The sequence below is a fragment of the Parasteatoda tepidariorum genome, chromosome 1 (assembly GCF_982258835.1).
Source record: "Parasteatoda tepidariorum strain Cologne lab strain chromosome 1, Ptep-v5.0, whole genome shotgun sequence".
NCBI lineage: Eukaryota > Metazoa > Arthropoda > Arachnida > Araneae > Theridiidae > Parasteatoda > Parasteatoda tepidariorum.
The window spans coordinates 57603749-57624013 of record NC_141755.1 but is presented as its reverse complement, the minus strand read 5'-3'; the positions used below and the strand labels follow the sequence as shown (position 1 = coordinate 57624013).

The window sequence follows — 20265 nt, the reverse complement described above, 5'->3', positions numbered from 1 at the left end:
AAACTGCGCAAAAAGAAATTTCGAGTTTGCTAAAGTAGAAAGATTTATTCAGCCGTGGATGAATCGCTGCTGAACAATTCAAGCGCAAAATAATTTCTTCTTAAATAATTGGAAAAAAGAAATTTTATACAACTGCTTGCGAGTCAAAGGATGACAAATTAAAGGAGAAACTTTGATCGTAAGCTATTGAATTGATTGATTTGTCACTAAGATTAGAAGTTGATGATTTCATTCATTTGATATCTTTAAACTAGAGAACATTTACTATTTATAAAATTTGAATGTTTGCAAAAATTTGTTTAAAGGATCTTATGAAGTCAATGGAAATGATTTTACTATTACTTAGTTTAATAAAGAGCCTTTTCTCTAAAAGTATGTGACGTGTTTTTTTATCTGCAGAAGGTACTGTAAATTTAAATACATGTACTAATTTTTGACGAGGTTGTTTTAAAATCTTTCAGTGACTAATATAGTGACATATTCTAATCAATTTTGTGACATGTTCCTGAAATAATGTACGAAATTAAATTTCAATGTTTTCTTGACTTTTATTATTAGCATTATTCAATATCTCATTCTAGTACATAATTTTAGTACATTGTGACATGCATGCTACACCAACAATTGAAAAACGTTTAAAAGTTTATATTATAGGTAATTAAGAGAGCCTGTGAAATTGTTTTACTCAAAACGGCTTTCAAAATTATAAACCTGCCTCTACAGATTGTTAAAAAAGAAAAACTATCGCTTCATCGTGTTGCTCTGAAAATGATGATACGAAGTTTAGAAAAATGATCTAAAACAATAAAAACCAATTACCAATAATGTGAATGAAAATGAAAAACTTTTATATTTTGCATTCCATATTCATAACATTTCAAAGAAATTATTTGGTTATGGTTGTTTTTAGGTCAGCTTGGCATATAGACATGCCTGAATATATCAGTATAACTGACAGAAAATAACATACATTCACATTCAAACAACGTAATTCAAATAAGTGTTTCTTCTAATTGGGCGAAGTAAAGATAGCAATTAGCAAAGCGTCATGCTTCATCAGGAAAATGGCCGAATTGTTGATGTCTTTAACAACTCGACACAAAAACGTTGAGCTCGGTTGGAATAATCACAATGTTGATCAGATCTTGTGCTTTCATATTTACAGCTATTTTTTATAATTTAATTTTTTGAAATTTATTTTATTTTCAGATGCTTCGGCTTGTTTTGGTTTACAAAAATGATGGAACATATGCCAATGAACTAAAAAAAAACGAAACTTCTGATCAAATTAAATTAAAATACTAGTGTGAATGCTTTACAATTATTTTATTGTAAAATTGAGTAATCAAAAATGAGCTGTACAGAAAGTCTATTAGTAATATCATACTTATAAATTAAAAAAAAATAATCTGGAATATTTTATTAAAAACCTTAACTACAAAAAAATCACATTTAAAGCTTTACAGTTTGAGTAAAAATCGAAGGATATCTTTCGCATTTCTTTTCCGCTCGTAAATAATTCAAACAAAATGCAAAATATTTTTTTCCTTCTAAAGACCTAGATGCAGATTTTCAGATATTTCACGTAGGTAGTGAAGTGGTATTTTTAAATCAATGGTTAAAATGTTCAAATATGAAGCAAGGAAAAAAAACTAAATATTTCTTCGGTTCTCAATGTTTTCGCGCTTATTTAAGCAAATGATATATATTTTGATGAGGAAAAAATGCACTGCGTGCTTAAGTAAACAAAGAAAAAAAAGTAAATAAATAAAATTTAGTGTGAAAAGCCAAATAATTTTTGCTTATAAAATTTTGTTTAAATAAATATAGTTAGTATGAAGTTAAAGAATAAAAATACTAATTCGAGAAAGCTGTGCTGTCAATAACGTAGTACATACGAGATAATTAAATTATACAACATAAAATTAATGCTTTGTTGCTTTTTTATTTTGAAAGAGAAATATTTTTTCACAGAAAACCAAGTACAGAATTGTTATTCAATTCGCAAAAATTTGATACGAAGTTCCATTAAAAATTAATTAATGGTTTAACTTTTTTTTATAAAGTGTTCCCTAAAACAAAATCATAAAATTTGAAAAGTATAGCAGATTTCTCCAAAGATTTCCCAAACTAAAATAGAAAATTTGTCTTTAAAGCGATATTTTTCACTTTTATTGTAACAGTAATACTATGGAATAATAATGATAAATTAAAATACAACGTTTTGAGAAATTACATGCTCGTCAATACGAAAATATTTTATTATATATCATATTTAATGAAAATGTATTATTCATATTTCAGTTTATGCCTTAAATAATCAGATTTTTAACTAATGAAGTTTAATATTATCGTGAGATAAATGATTTCCTTTTCTTGCGTCATAATTGGAAAATTAACTGATATATGAGTATGTAATAAATAAAATAAATGGTAATTGAATTATAATGCTCATTTTTTTGAGCAGAACAATTATTCTTGACACTACTGAAATGTTTTTTTAGCTCTCAATAAACATTGAAATTAGAATTTAGTTTTAGACAAAATGTGTTGAGTCTCCGTCTTTTGCAATTAAAAATAGTTTCCACTTAATATTTTTGCTGATCAATTATTTTAGAAATTATAAACTTCAGTTGCTTTTGAGTAATATTAAGACTCCTCGTGATAAGCATATAAAATAACAAGTAGAATTTTTTACGGTAATATGAAATAGAAATTACATTCCCTGCCAGAATGAGAAGAATTTAAGAATAAAACAACATTATGTATGTGAGCTTATATTGAGTTTTCTAACCTTTTTAAAAGCATTCAATAAAGTCAAAGTGCAATGAACTCAAAATTATAAACAGATTAGAAGTCTCAAACTGATATATAAGGAAGGCGTATAACAAATTTTAAAGTTTAGGTGATAAGTATCATATAAATATGTTTTTGGACGACATTCTTTTTATTAACTCAAACATATTTTTATCGAATATTCGAATATATAATAATAAAGTGCTGTGAGTGAATTATTTTTCATCATTTAAATTTAAAGTAATATTTTTGAAGCATTACACGCCTTAAATAAGGGCATATTTTAAATACTCTTGTTTAAAATATGCAACGGCAAGAAAACTAGTATGGGCACCGTAGGCTTTGACCCTCCATGGACTGTCACTCCACTGAATTTAATTTTATAGTTTAAGTGTCACAAATAAGTCTCTACATATAAGTATTAACAACATTTCTCAGCTAAGAGAGACTATTATTCAAACATAAAAGTTTTAAGCTTTATGGTTTTACTAAATTTCCAGTATAGAGAAAAAGTTTCCCAGATCCGCCAATAAAGACATCAAATCTTGTGATTTCATTTTAATCTTATTTGGTGATTGACTGTTTTTAAGGTCCAGTTGTAAAATCATAAGTGTTATGAGTTTCAACAATTCATAGCGATATTTTTTGAATAATACATTAGATATCATAAAGAATGTGATTGATACAAAACCCGAAATTATAACAATAATCATTAAAGATGCTCATGAAAAAGTTATTAATTAGTTCATTTTGATATTAAAATTGCCCAGAAGATTGCATATGGTGTATTCAGTTCTACAAGCCTCCAATACCTTTTTGATCTTATAAATTAAAAACAAGCTCAGAGCACGAGTGAAGAAGTGCAGCTTCGAGAATTTAATTTGGGGTGGACAGTGGGTAGATAGGAAATTCGCGAAATTTGAGCTTGAGCAAACATGCAGGCAAACAGTCTTGACATTTAGAAAGACACCTAAATGCAACAGTGCTGTGCCCTTCTAGGCGAATCAGGGATGTTATTCGTTATCAGGAGAGCACTAAGACTTGACAGCAGAGTCAAATAGAGCTCTTTGCTGTATCCTAGAAGCAAATCTTCTATTCGTTCAGAAAAAAAGATCTCAACAGATCCCCAAGAGAGCCTTTTCACCTCTCTTTGCCAAAAGGTTCTCATCTTCTTTCCCAGAGATCTCACAAAGTGCCGGGAATGAAAGACTTGTTTTTCCTATGCTAGAAATGTTTTTGATAGATCTCCGCTCTATAAAATGCGAATATTATCCTTATATTTCAGATTAACTAGCTAAATGATGTTTTTGTAAAAATTTAAGCAAATCAATCAGCCTACATTCCTTTCAATCTAAGTTCTTTAAGTCACTCTGTGTTACGATTCTGAAAGGTTTGTATTGTATGTGCACTTTGTGTTTTGTTTAAATAAGTGTGTTTGACAATTGCACTCACGATATTTATTTTTGCTCTTTATTTATTAGGGGGGCTTAAAGACATTAAGTTTTTTTCTTCTTCTGATATTTAACACAAATTTCGATTTTTCGGCAAAAATCATCAAATGTTAAAATAATTGAGTCAATTCCGTGAGATGCGTTTAGAGTCCGCTCAAAATTTCTTCAACTTTTGAGAAGTTTATCTCTTAACGGTTGATTTTTCGATCGATTTGATTCATAATTTTCAAGTGATGTCATTATTATTTATTTAATAATAATTCTTTCATATTTTAAATATATTTTTCTGAAAATTAAACTATGATAATAAAATAAAATAATAAAATAAACATAGAATAAACATAATTAAAATAATAAAATTAGAAAGAATAATAAAATACAATTCCTGATTTTTTTACAAACTTGAGGGAACATTCCTAATGAATGTGATTTGATTAATCCACTTCAAACGCACCAATCAAATTCTCAATTTCTGAATGTATATTTTATGTGAATTGTTATTTTGATAAAAGAGTGCCAAATATTGTAAGTTCAGTATTGGAAAATATTTTGTATTAAAATGAAAAGTTTGTTTTCCAAACATTTGAATTCAACACAAGATAGGGTTATTCATAACAGAAAGATAATGAAAGAATATGTCTACTCTTCTTATAAGATGAAATCTGATTAAACCTTTCAGTCCGTTTTCTGACGTCCTCAGGAGGCAACCTATAAGGAAGTAACCATAACAGCTTGGAACGAGTTCCAAAAGCTCCATGTCGCGTAATTGATCTATTATCTTAATAGTAACGTGAGTGTGAGTTTAATAGTAACGTCAAATGAAAGGTTTACGAAAAGTAATTAAAGATGATGCAGACTGCCAAAAAAATTAAAAGTATAATAGTTTTCTAGGTATATTATTACATAATTTTAAATGTAGTTTTGCACTTATAATTCCATAATTATCAGTCATTTAATTGCAAATGGGAAAAATTTGCTATTCAATTTTAATAAACCTATTCGCCGTGAAACTACTTGTTTGAAAGAAATCTGAAAAAAGAAATGTAATTCGAAAAATATTACTTTTAGTTATCTTGTACGTATTGTTAATCTATTGAGCATTTCTCTTCAACTAAATAGGAAACAAGTTGCAATTAAGCTATAAAAAATATTGAGAATATTAAGTTAAGCAGTTCAATTTGAATCATTTTAATAAAATATGAAAGAATTTCAAAATAATTCTATGCGTAAATTTTATACTCATTTATTATCACTTAAATCGCCTCGAGTCTTTTTTTCTTTAAAGTTCTGAAGTAAGCATTTTTCATTAGTCCAACTTAAGATTTATTAGACCAGTTCATCAGACCAACAAGTTAAAACTGTGGTTGTAGTACGATTGCTGTGTAAATTAGTTGTTTTATCCTAAAGATTTGTTATGTTCATTACAGTAGTTAAGAAAGGGTAATTCTTTTCCTTATGAGGCTTCATAAAACGTAGTATAGTCATTAACCCACCTGTTGAGGTGATTGAAGAGGAAACCTTAACTGTATGGTGTTGGCAGGAGGGTGGGAATGGCCGGAGAGAACCCTCTGTACAAAGGATTGTTTCGTCGGTTACTTTCACATAATCCGGCTTGCAGTCATAGTCCACTGATGATCCATGTGAGATCGTTAAGCCAGACCGATAGCCACTTAAATAATGTCCCTGAGGAATCATTGGCAGCTCGCAAGGCTCTAAATGAATAAAACGAGAAAATGGCTAATAGAAAAATTCCGAACGGATTAACTATACTAAGATATTTAAAAGAACGTGTTTTTTTGTTTAATATTTAGTATCGTTGGTCTACAGTTTCAGTATGATTTATAATTTTATATCCCATTATTAAAGCGATTTTGGAAATTAGTTATTATTAAAAAAATCCTCCTATTTTACAAAGATTCATCGTTATAGGAATAAATATAAAGTATATTTTAGAGGGAATTAGAAATGCGTTGTAACGAAAATAATTGTATTGACTCCATAAAATGGAAAAATATGTATTAGTGCGATAGAAACGGGTCATACGTAGGTAATTATGTAGGAAATACTAATCATCAATATTAATGCGGTGCATACATGCTCTATTCTGAATTTTCTTTCCAGAGCTGACTATGATTATAAATAATAGTTACTTTATTTATACCTTTGAAATGGTACTTTATCATAAAACACGTGGTACAAATAATAGATGAACAAGTTGAATTACAAAACAAGTTGCTTTATGATTTTTTTAAACGTAAGCTTTGTTTATATGACTACTATAATTAATTATATCAGTCTTCTATAGGTAATTTTACTATACATTTCTATGGAGATATCTATTAAAGGATAAAAAAATTTTACTTTTATAAGTTACTTAATATAAGTTATTTTTTGCATAAGATATTTCTTATAGAAGGTTTCTTTATTAGATAATTGTAAAAGTGAGACTCAACGAGTAGTTTACTAAAAATCATTTTAGTTCTTATATAGCACATTTTTAATACTTTTTTTGAGACATTTAACAAAGTATAAAACTGTTTTTCTTTTGTTGATGAAAATATTTCAACCCGAGTTAATTAAAAATATATGTGCAGCTTTTAAGATTATTTGGAAAGGTCTGAGACACAAAAATTTAAATAAAACTTTCTTTCATTTACTTCCCCTATTCGTCCGATTTCACTCAAAATTTTTTTTTGTTATTTAATTCAAAATTACTATGATTATAAGAGTATAAAGTCTATTTTAGAAATAATTAGTTTAATAAAAAATGATAAATAATTAATAAAACCAATTTTTATAATTAAAAATGGTACTTATTAATTAATAAAAACAAAAATAATAAATTATTTCCTTTAATTATTTGTAAGCAATTTTTATAAACAGGTACCAAAATTGTTTAATCTACTTAAATAGTTCCAGTTAAATGATGATAATATCAAAAAGTAAAAGCTGAATTAAGGGCATCAAACTCTTTCTTCTGATTAAACTATTACGACCATATATTTCCTACTGACAATCTGCTCCCATATATATCGAGAGTCCTAAACCCAAATCTGACAAAGAAAAGGTATGTTTTAATCGGAAATAGTAAGCCATTGTGCTTGATTTCATTATAGAAAATATAATTTACACTAACTGATTAGAACATTAAAAGTGCGCTTTTGATTTTTTAGGATATTATATTAGCACGTGGATTCTGATAATCAGATTATTGTTATTCAGAATTGGCTTTTTTTACTGACTATGGAAGCACCATGATTTTTTTTATCACACTTATCTTAAAAGTCTAAATTTAGTTTCTGTGCACAATAAATAAGAAAGATAACTTTATATTATCCTATTTTTCTTTTCTTTGATATATAACTTCTATGTATGCTTTCGTATGTTGATAAAATCTTGAACTAACATCAATTCTATGTCAAATGTACTTTGTTTGGTTTCTGGTACTATGTTTTGCTTTTATTGTACCTTTTCCCCACTTGTTACATATTCAATTTGATTTCATTTTAAAACAATCTTAATAATCCACAATTAAAACAATCTTATCTGCATAAATCGGTTTAATTTTTTTTAATTAATTTAGAGAAGACAATGGTAAAAAATAAATAACCTTATTCATATATGTAAGGATGTTCGAAGATATATTTCAAAGGGAAGCAGAATTGATCTAAATAAGAGCTTTTTTATTTTATTTTTCTCTTAATTTTTTTTGAAGAACATGTGTCTCAAATGAAACGCCTTGGAGTCCTATTGCACAGATGATTCTGCAAGTAAATTTCATCGTGGGATTTAATGTGTATCATTTTTCTGTTTCAATTTAGAATGTCGTGTGTTACTTTACAAGATATTGCCAGCTTGTTTCATCCACTGGGATATCTGTAAACACATGTATTGCAACAAAAATGACGATTTTTCGTTTCTTAAGTCTTTCTTTTAAAATTTTCCAGGTATTAATCGAGCACTTATAAAGTAGGTTTGATTTTTGATGTCGTGCTAGAACTACATTTATTTATTATTGACAACCACCCGGGATTCATCGGTCTAAGTCAGGGATGGGCAAACTACGGCCCGCCGGAAGGTTTTATCCGGCCCGCGGATAGAATTCTAACTTGCCGATCTGTGGCGAATAAAAACAAGTTTTATTATACATCCATTATTTTGTCTACTTTGTTTAAAGCTATTTTTTTTTCTTTCTTTTTTAAAAAAGTACTGATGATCTTTTTACTTTCTCTATTGGTGGAATTGATTGAAATAGTTAGCACAGATAGCTTCAATTGGCAAAATTTTGAACGCAGAAGTTCTTTATAGAACAGCCGCAGATTAGCACCAACTAGCGTTTGTCTTTCTCGAGGATCAGACGTATGAAATCTAACATAGGTGAATTGTGCTTCACATGTGGAAGACAGCGCATTTTAAGCTCCAACGAGCTGATTTTTCTGCCGGTGCAAGTATTGAGTATGAGTTATTGAGTATGTAAAGATTGCACATTGGTGTTGCTTCTAAACATATTTGAGTTCTGCAAATCATTACCAAATGCTAGTTTCCTAAATTTAATATCTCATGCTCAGAAAATCAGTGCTATGTTTGCTTCATCTTACATATGTGAACAAGTGTTCTCAACCATGAACCTTAGAAAAAATCATTTCAGAAGTAGATTAACAGAAAACCATTTAACCCCGTTCTTTAAAATAAGCACATCTTACTTCGAACCTCAATATAAGGAACTTTTAAAAATGAAATAGCAATTTCATTCATCTCATTAAATATTTACTTTTTTTCGGAAACTTTTTTTCTTCTCGACTTTTGGCCCTCGACTAAAAAAGTTTGCTCATCCCTGGTCTAAGTCATAATCGAAAAATATTACTGATGCATGCACACACTACATGACCGTAATTCAGACGGGAGAGCGGATGGTGGTACTAAGATTCTGGTTTCCGCACCACGCTCTGCAATCATCCAACTGTGCATGAATATTTTTAGTTTCGTAGAGGGACATTGCATAGATTAGATTCCGATTCCTGAGGCACGATCGGAGAAAGTGCAACACGATCACAAACCCACCCTTCAGCACGGGGAATCGAACCCTGTGTGAAGGTCACTCAAACCATCACGCATCTAGGTGGCTCGTAAAGTGGAAATGTGGCACTTCGAACATTACCTTTGACTGAAGTTTAAAAAAAATCAAATTTGTTCCAACGAAACTTTTAATGCAACAACAGCTATTCTGTGTAAAAAAAATAAATAAATAGTTTATTAGTTACAAGAATCGTTAGATATATTTGCCAAAAGCTAAGGTTATATTCGTCCTAAACATGAACGAAGTAATGAGCGATTCGCTTAATCTAGAAAGATTTCCTTCATTGCACCAGATTCTGTGAATCAAATTTTCTATGATGGGAAGACTCAACGGAACGTACAAGTGGTATTTGTGAGGAATGCGTTAAGATGATCTGAATGACGACGTCCAGAAGCTCAGATTATCAATCGCGCACAAAATAATCCGCCAACCAATCAAACATAATAGGAGAGCTACTTCTTTAGCTGTTCGGTGAAGCATCGGCGAATAAGATTGATGAAGTCGTTGGCTCAGCTGATGTTCTCTATGAAATAAAGGATAATCCGAAGCAACGCGAACAATAAAGAAGAGTTTCTATTGAATAAGGAATATCTAACGACATATTTGTACATAAGGTCGAGATAGATAGCGTTCTAAATGAAGAGAAATTACAGTTTAAAGAATGAGTTAAGCGTTCAAGATTTTTGAAAGCGGGTGTAAATTTAACCTAAATAATATGTTATGGAGTTTAAGGTTTCGTAATAAATTCAAAAAATTTACAAAAATTATTTGGAGTGCATAATAAGTTATATATTTATAGGGTAAAATAAATAGCGACATAAAAAATAAGCTCTTAAAAAATAAGCAACTAGTATACGAATTAGTAGCGAGTAATCAAAAGTGATATTAGTGTTTTTTTTTCTGTCTGTAATTACAACTTTATTTAAAATGATTATTTTTTTTATCCTTATAATAGTTTGTGTGTGTTACGAAATATAAAGTAGCGGTATATTAAAACATTTTAAATTTATCTCACACTTTGCTTAAAAAAAGAACTACATTGTTCTGCTTGACGATTCAGTATTTGTTTACAGTAGTTTGAGACGGTATAAACCTCAATTTTCAAATTTAATTGCGGTAGTGCATACTATAATTTGTAATCTATTTTATTTCTATATTTCTATTATCTTTAAAAAATCCTAAAGGCGATATTATTTTATTTATTAGCACTATTTATCAGCAATTTTGTTAAGCATTTTTTGGAAGTAATACTTTTCCCTTCTCTCCACAATTCTTACTGAAGTAGGGAAATAAGTAATGGTATAAAAGTTTCAGGCTAGTCTTTTCATTTTATTTCACTTTCTAACAATTTAGATGTACAATGAAATGTTATTCTTTCAAAAATATTGCATTTTTATATTATTATTAACCGTTTTTTGCCAACCTGCTTAGTTAGATAAGTACTCACTGCTTCGTCACTCTTTTTATTACATGGTTAAGAATTCAGGTAATAATGCATTTAAATACACAATATTTGAGAGTAAAATCAAATGAAACTTAAAATGACACTAGACAGGATTATTAACTTTAACTCAGAATATTGAGTTAGATCTCCAAGAATTGTGAAAAGATTAAGAGCATTAGCAGGAGATAAATTTTTTCTCTCCAAAGTTTGGGCAACTGACTCTTGCGAAGTAAAAAGCAATAAATAAATCTGATTTAAATAGGCAAAAAAATTTGATTTAAATACATAAAAAACTTATTTATTTTTTCTTTATGAAAAGGTTAAAACAAACATACATATATATTACAATATCAAATAAGTAGGAATCATATCAAACTACAGAGAAAAGTAGCTCTGCTATAAAGTTTAAATATGAATAAAGCAATAAAGTAACGATGGGGTTTTATATAAATGTGTTTTATACTTTGCAACTATAATCTATTTAATATTTCATAAATCTATTGATGTGTATCTTCTCAAATCTAAACTCGTTGTGGTTGATTACTTTTGGATACTTCAGCAAAGTATGTTCCAAAAAATATTTATTAGGAAAAATAAGTACCAAACCAAACTGTTTTTTTTTCTTTTGACCGTTATAGAAGTGATTAGAAAAAAGGAATAACGTTGAAGTTGCCAATATTTTTAACCATTTAAGTTTTCTAACTCTTCACCTGAAATACAATTTTCGTTTATTTTCAGTTATTCAAAACAAATGTTAACTGGTCTTGGTAGCATTTTATGCCATTGTAAAGTTGTTATAAAGGATGCCTCAAAAATTACCGATGATTTAAAAAATCAATCGAAAGATAGCGATTAGAGTTAAATTTTCTACTTGACATGCCAGAAAATTTTTCTCACTAAGTTTTAAAATTAGTTATTAAATTTGTCAAACAGATGATCTTATTAACTTAAAAAAACTATAAGACAACGTTTTAAAAGGGGAAAAATCATTAATTCGCAACAACAGTCTGAGAATAAAATTCAATGACATACGAATAAGTATTTCAGCATGAAAAGGTCATACAAGAGGTGCCAAAAACATTGTTTTATAATCTAACACGTTGGCAGCAACGTTTGCTTATGAGCTTTGCAGCTAGATTTAAAACTTTGTGAGAATAAATAATTTAGTTTTCTTAGCAGCACGCAGGCAAATTGTAATTTTCTATCGCCTTCAGTTTTTTTAAATTGATTTTTCAAATTATCGGTCCCTTTTGGGATACTTGGTAATTCATTATGAATATTTTCATATTTTTCTGAACAAGTTTCGTTTGTATCGATGGGGAACAACCGGCTATCTTACTTGGTACGCACTCTGGAAGGTTGTCGACGGCCCAGTCACCATACCAACATCGCAAAGAGTCTGGTCCCATAAGTTGGAATCCCGGGAGACAAGTCAGCGTCACCACTTCTCCGTGAGGCATGCCTTCCTTCTCTAGAACAGTACGCTGAAAATGGTGATACACACCATTGGGTGTAGTCGGTACTGGACAAGGTACTAAAAAGGCAGTAAAAAACAATTACAATGACTTCAATGATAGTGTTCGACAAAAGAAATTAAAGTTTAATAATATATATTATACTTTCATTTAGATAATAACCCTGGGAAAATTTTTTCTGTTGCATTTATACGATTATTTTTGTTATATTTACAGTTATATTTTGTGTTGTTTTACATATTACTTGATCTTGCCTGATTAGGGCGAGAGGATTACAATTCTGAAAAAAATCTTGCTCTTAAAGCTACAAATTTATTTTGAAATGACATTTTTAATCTATTTTTTGTTGAATTATATAAATTTTAAAACGTTGTATTTAGCAGTATAATAGGGAGTAGCTTGAATGTTGCAAAGTTCTTAGGGATATTAGGGTACTTTATCATGATTGAAACTGTGTAGGGGCCCATGCTCGAAAATGCTGTTGTATGCGGTTAGAGGCATTTTCACATTAGGATCTGTTTAGAAGCACACGAAGAAACAATTCATAAGACGGAAGAGCCCCAAGTGGCGTATAATGTCATTTTCGTGCATTATTTCCTATGCAACTTTTATCCTTATGATGTACCTTAACTCCCCTAGAAGTTGGTCGCAACATTATATTCAAAGAAAGCCACGGTGGCTCAGGGGATAGAGCGTTCGCCTTCCAATGAGGCGAACCGGGTTCGAATCCCAGTCAATACGAATTCCACATCCGGCTTGCACTGACCACAGTGCTGACGTGAAATATCCTCAGTGGTAGACGGATCATGGGTTAGTGTCCCCTTGCCGTCAGGCAAACCGTGGGAGGTTCCCGTGGTCTTCCTCTCCATGTAACGCAAATGCGGGTTAGATCTATCAAAAAGTCCTCCACGAAGGCAAATTTCTTCCAATACTCGATCTAGGAGTTCTCTTGTCTTCTGGATTGGGTTCAAAATCGCAAGGCTACGGACTTGAACATTAGTAGACGTAAACCCATAAAATTGGGTCTGCTGTTCAACGACGGTTATAATATAAAATAAAATATTTTCAAACAATATATTCAATTTATACAAACCGCTGTTGTGTTTAACGTTCTTAAATTTGTACATTTCAACAAAAATAGATTAAAAATGTCATTAAAAAATTGTAACTTGAAGAGAGAAGCCCATTACAGATTTGAAATCAGGAACTTAAAAATATCAAAGATCCGTTAGAAAATCTCTTGTAATTTTTTTTTCTCTAGTGCAATTTATACAGAAATAATATTTAAAGACTATGAGGACTTAAAAAACGAATGTTCTGGGATAATGTATCTGAATATTAAGAATAAGTGTTCAAAAATAATGTATCAGAGCAATAAAAAAATATTCAGAAGCAATTGAATAGAATAATTGGAAATAATCTGGAAATCAAAGTAGGTAAATTGGAAATCAAAGTAATTTTAATTTCTAATTAATTATTAAGCAATTCATAATTCTACCATCCCTGAAATTTGTAATTTAACACCTAAAGTTAAATAATTTACGTAGTCCATAAGTGAATTGCCCAAGTATTTGGCACAAGATGGAATGATAAAGTAAAGAATCAAAACCCTAATGAAACTAAATAACTAATATAACTTTATTCTAGAATGAATGAAATAAAACAATGTGAATAAAGAAAATAACGGCACAATAATTGACTAACGTTGCTGCAATAAAGGAGAAAAAGAGAATAAAGAAGTTATTTTACTAATAGGGGAAGAGTAACATGATTGAACAAGATAATAAACTCTCTTATTAGTTGAACTACTTTTTTTTCTTATTGCAGCATGTTTGCCTTGTTAATTTTTTCCGGTCATTTCGTGTTAAGACATTGAGTAAGGTTCTTGTTTATAGAACTGAAACTATAGTATGCACATTTTTGTGCCTTTGTTTGTGCTTTACTCACGTTATTTTGCTTTATTCATAAGTAGTACAAAACATATTCCATCTTTATTTATTTATTCTAGAGCGTTGGATGCGTGACTTGCATATACAGAGTAGTTTCATTCTGTTCTCCCTCCGAGAAGATGTAATATGAATGTTTGCCATTTATTATTTAACAATAAATGTTTTATAGTAAAATATTCTTGATCGATGCCTATTCCCATATAAGTCTGACAATAAATGGTCTATTTTCACCTATTTACACTTAGCGTTAAATGAAAAATTTCGTTAATGTCTTTCTTTTATTATAAGAAGAGGAACATGCAATACTTTGTCTGGTAGATTCATGACACATTCCTTATTCACCTATTTCTCGCATGCGAAAAAAAGTACTACACTTCTCTTTTTTTTGCATTAGGAGCATAAGATGTTGCATAAAAAAAGAACTGAAGAACACGTTTTTATTTCTAAGGGTATTGGGTGTATCGAAATTTTATCTCATGTCTGGTGCACATCTTTTTCGGGTCAGCATCAATACCTAACGATATATGCAGAAAATAGACTTTTGTTGGTATGAATTTGCATATAATGATAGTGGAGGGAAAATTTGTCTTTAAAAGCAGATAAATTTTTCTAATATGCATTTGTGAATCATAGTTTCAAAACGCAAAATTTTCTTTTAAGACTCGAAAGTAAACAAATCAAGTTACAGGCACAGAATATAAAAAGCAGCGTTTTTTAAGTACACTGACAAAAAATGCAAAGCAAAGTGAGCATTTATTTAAAAAAATACTTACAAATAGTTAAATAAAAATTGATTTTATTAATAAATACTTTAGAGTACTGCATTGAGAAAACTGTATGATCGAAACTACCAGAAAATGGTAACATTTACCAAGTTTCTAGCTCCATAGGATCACCAAAAAGTTCAATATTTTTATCGAAGCACTATGGTACTGATTTTGGTAAAATTAACTATAAAATATGGTTTTATTATGTGTGATAAAATTTGGTAAATGTAGCAAAATTTGGTAATTGTTTCTTAATATCTTAGAGCAGGGGTTCCCTATTTTTCACGGCTATTGAACTATTAATGATCAACCTCCCTTCCACGAAACCCCTACTAAAGTATATAAAAGCATTGTAATTGTATTAACCTATAAAATATTACTTTGAAAATACTTAATTAGAGGTCTTCATAATAATTTTAGGCTGGGTTTCATGTCCGATAGTTAAAATCGCTATCCTGAAGCTGTATCTAATCTAGTTATGGATTTTTTTGGTGTATATATGTAAGCTGAAAATGGATAAAATAAGGCGGATTATGCTTCTTATTTTTTTTTTAAAATGAAAATTAAAAATGATTTCTATAATGGAAATTAAAATTGGTTTTAAATGGAAAATAAAAATGGTTATTAGGGAATTTAAGTTGAAATTAGCTATATAATTTTCTTTTGAAATGCGAGGCGGGAAATATTATTGTAATTTTTTATAAATGCATGCTGCTTTTAAAAAAATTATTCATTATAATGTATTAAAAAAATTATGTATTTAATAAAAATGTAATTTCTTTTTCCTTACCATTTTACTTAAAGTTATTTCATAAAGGTATCGAAATATAAAAAGAAAATGGATCATTGATTGGATCTAACTGTAATTCGAAGTTCTAAAAATTATCACTGATTAACAAAATCCTAATTTGAAGAGTTCTTTTAACTCTTCCATGGAATCCTGGACTTCCGTGGACTCCGATTTGGGAACCGCTGTCTTAGAGTAATGCATAAAAGCCATTTTTCAGTTAAATTTGCTTTTCAGTTTTATATTTTTTACTAAATGTGAGCTAATAAGAATATAATTTTGGGAAACAAAGAATTTCTGGTAAACCGATATCATAAGAACGGCAAAGTTATGGGAAATGAATGGTTGGGTTAATGTATAGTCAAACGAATGGTTTAAATACCGTATTTGCATTTTACCCAGATTTGCCATATTTATTTTTATTCCCTCTTGTCTGCTGAGGTTTTTTTAGTTTTGTTTGTCACGTTTATTTTTCATTTTTCGTTGGCAACTTTACGTGCTTGATTTCTGATGTATATCTGACTTATTGCGCTAATCTTAGACATAAGCCAAATATCTTCCAAATAAGAGAAGTTAATGCTATTAATTTCTGTCATACAGTATAATTTGTGACACTGAAAATACATATAAAAGTAGGAAATGTGACAAATGTATGAATGATATTTATATAATCATTACGAGTAAAAAAAAAAAAAAGTAAAATTATATCGAATCAAATCCGGAAGTATAAATCTTCGATTTTATCGAACTTCTTTTTAAATTATGCAATAACTTAAGAAAATTTTTTACACACAAATTATGAGTTCGCAAATAGGTCCATAAAATTGCAAGAAATCATTTAAGAAATGAAGAAAGTATTGCTTTTAAAATGCTTACGCTCGTAACACAAGTAAAATATCGAACAGTATTTAATGGGAATAAGAAATTAGCATAACTTTTAGTTTACAGTAGATAGCAAATTTCCCTTTCGTTGTTACACATCTGGTTAGCATATTGCTGTTGCCAACAACATTATCATTAATTCAACATCAAGCTCTACGCAATACTTTATGGTTAATATTACGAAAGCTCTTATGGTATATTGTAAGATAAACACGCGTAGATCAACGGCGCTTTTATTTAAATCAGGGAATATTAATAACAGATTTCATATGACACGCTGTCGGAGGGAACTATAATTTATTTCTTTAATACTCGCAGGGTTCAGTACATTGTGATTATTATTTGACCCCAAACAATTTAGCTTGCGTCAAATGTTTGTGGCACAACAGTTAGATGGACAGCATTAAAATATAATTTTAATGCATAGTCATTTGAATCATTTTTAATTTTTCAGGTATTAGTGACTTTTACAACAAATAATATGCACATAATTATTAGATACAGAACAAAAAATTTTCTTTTGAATATATTTTATAAATTTAACTTATATTTTAAAATTTAATATTTATTGTGTTTAGAATCTAAGAACTATTTACAATGAAATGGAGTGTTTAAACTTTTTGAGAAAAAAAAAACGCTTTTATACTATTTTAAAAGACACGTTTTAAAATGAAAACAGGTCAACAAGTTAAAACAAACTAATACACATCAACAAAAAGAATAACACATACTTTATTAAGATTTGATTTCTATTAACTGAGCAATTTTATAAAGTGAATTTTAGGTATAAAACAATATATATGAAGGGCTTACATATTTTTTTAAAATAACTATTATTTTTATAGGTTAAATATACCTGTGCTTTTCAAGAGAGATTATTATTTTCAGCAGATGCTAATTACTTCTAAGTATCATTTAAGGTTTTTCGTTTCTTTGGCAACCATTCGCTTTTCGTTTTTGTATTTTAAGCGAGGTTATTTGTAAAATTTTTCAAGTGCTTTTGTGTAATTATATTTTCATGATTATTTTTGTGATAACTTACTTTAATTTCTTTGAAAAGCTTATTATTATAAGCTCATGTTTTTGTACTTGCATTGACTTTTGAATACAGTCAAACCCCGCTAAAGTGAACCTTCAAGGGACCGAAATTTCGGTTCACTATAACCGGGAGTTCACTATATCCATACTGCGAGCAATTTTTACTAATTTTTTCGCACTGCTCCTTTTTATTAAACATTATTTAAATAAATGACCTATAAAAAGAAATGCAAAAACGATTAAAAAACAATATGTAGTAAAAAAATGCGTTAATTTTTATTTTTCATTTCTCTTCGTCTTGTGTACAAAAAATTTGGGGATGGTCTTTATTTAGGGATGGGAAACTGAGATAGAAGAAGCAAACAAGAAAAATGCTTATGGCTACATTCCACTGAATAGATAGTTTTAAAAATGTGTTCATTACTCTTCATCTTGTGTACAAAAAATTTGGGGATGGCCTTTATTTAGGGATGGGAAACTGAGATAGAAAAAGCAAACAAGAAAAATGCTTATGGCTACATTTCACTGAATAGATAGTTTTAAAAATCGGTATATATATTTTATATAGAAATTACAAAATTTCCAAAAAATGGAGATAAAAAAATCTGACGAAGGCAGAAAAAAGTTCATATTATCCCATTTCCTCTTTCTTTTGGTTCACTATATCCACAAAAAAATAATATTATGTTCGTATAGCAAGGCACGGGAGCGAACATTTCGTCCACTATACCCGGGAGTTCACTATAAACCATCTTCACTATAACGAGGTTTGACTGTACTAAGAAAATAATCGGAAAATAGGAAAGAAAGCGAACTAATAAATTAGCTAATTTGTCAGCGTATCTGTGAAATGTCGTTTACAGCAGGTCGGTGAATAATTTACGTTTTAGTATGAGCACAGAAAGTGTGATGAGAAGGTGTCAACATTACAGCGGAATTATGTTTACGTAATAATTAGGAATTCTAATTACAGAAAGAAGTGAACTTTTCGCTAAAGTTGAATATTAAGGGACAATAAAGCTTTTACCATAAGAGGAAAAAAGGAAAAAAACTGAGGTAATCAAAATCGGTTTTATTTCTGTGTGTGATGGCATAATAAATTCATTGTGAGTGTGATGAACTGTGGAATTTATTCGAGGGTTTAAAAGCACACACGTCGCTCGACGATCGAATGACAGATATCAATTTTTAAGCATGTTCTTAATTGATTCCAAAAGAGCATCTATCGAGGGCATCGGCATCATATTAATGAAACAAGATTCCAGGACAGCAATATGAACTGATAAGTGAAGTAAATGAAGTTTCAATATTGTCAAACATATCTTTCAGCTTTAGTTCCTTGGGATTATTCATTTAACAAGAATGTACAGTGAGCTAAACATCGAGCAAATGTACAGTGATCTAATGATTGGATTTTCACGCTTAAGGACTCAATCTGAATGGCTTGAAAAGGTGACCTCAAATATGTTAGTTAATAAGTGCAGATAATATTTTAAGTTACCGAATCAGACACAAAACGTGCATTTTTTGCTATTTCTGAAACCCAAAATAGGGGGGGGGGGTAGCCGCAATCGGGGAATATTGTCTCAATAGATTGTTCAGGAAAATGCTCCAATTTTTCAATTTACTTAAAAAGTTCTTGAGATATAACGAAATATGCAGAATGTAAAATTAACATTAAGGGGTCCAAACTTTGGAGTGCTCATCTGATCAAACAGTAGGGACCATATTTCCCAGATTGCGATACCCCCGATATTTTGGGAGTCAGGAATCCGAATCCGTCGAAAAAACGGCATGTTTATTCAGAAAAAATACGTTTTTGTGTCTGATTTCGTAACTTAAATATCGTCTGCACTAATTTATTTCGTGGATATTTGAGGTCACCCTCTCTAACCTTTGAGAATGAGTACTAGAACGTGAAGATCTGATCATTAGATCAAAAGTTATTCAGGGTGGTTAGTTTTTTTATTGCCTCACTGTACGTTGAAAATACAGAGAAAAGATAAAGGTTAAGAGTGAAAGCAAGATAATTAAAAAAAATTCACATACTAAAATATTTATTGTGCATATTATTATTATATTAAAACTAAAATATTATTGCGCGGACTCCTTATATCAAGAGAAATTTTTTTCCATGCCATCATTGAGCACAAAGAAAATTTAAATCTTTATTGAAACAATAAAAAACAATATTTAATGTAATAAAAAATCTTCTTCCAAGCCTCTGCTCAGTACAGAAAAAAAGAAACATGCTTCTTTCAAGTAGTCTGATTCTTTTTCTGTTTTCTAAACATATTCTCGCTATTCTAACGTCCATAATGGGCACGCTTCTTCTATTTCCTAATCTTTCTTCTATTCTTTCTTGCCTTCGCTAATCCTTAGAATTGTGCTCTTTTTACTTTAATTCAAGTAATCGACTACAAAATCTTCAAATTTCTTTCAATAGTGGCTTCAATAGAGGTAAAAGTAACTTTTATAATGGTTATGAGAATATAAGAATATATTTTTATGCTCCTTTGAAGCAATTTTATAGAAATATCACATTAATCTCCAAACATTTTTTTTGTTGTTTAAAATTTTCTATCTTAACTCCTTATTT

At 29.5% G+C, this 20265-nt stretch overlaps 1 protein-coding gene across 3 annotated transcripts in view; it reads right to left on the bottom strand.

The window, feature by feature from the left end:
- Positions 1-20265, bottom strand: part of LOC107441765 (sushi, von Willebrand factor type A, EGF and pentraxin domain-containing protein 1) — a 432093-nt gene that overhangs the window by 55342 nt on the left and 356486 nt on the right. For 2 of the 3 annotated variants that reach the window (XM_071179755.2, XM_087165022.1), the window contains exons 13-14: positions 12108-12302; positions 5741-5959 (exon numbers count right to left, since the gene is read on the bottom strand). In XM_071179755.2, the coding sequence (XP_071035856.1) occupies positions 5741-5959; positions 12108-12302 (414 nt within the window). The remainder of the gene's footprint in view (positions 1-5740; positions 5960-12107; positions 12303-20265) is intronic. The other variant, XM_016055134.5, reaches the window with a different exon arrangement.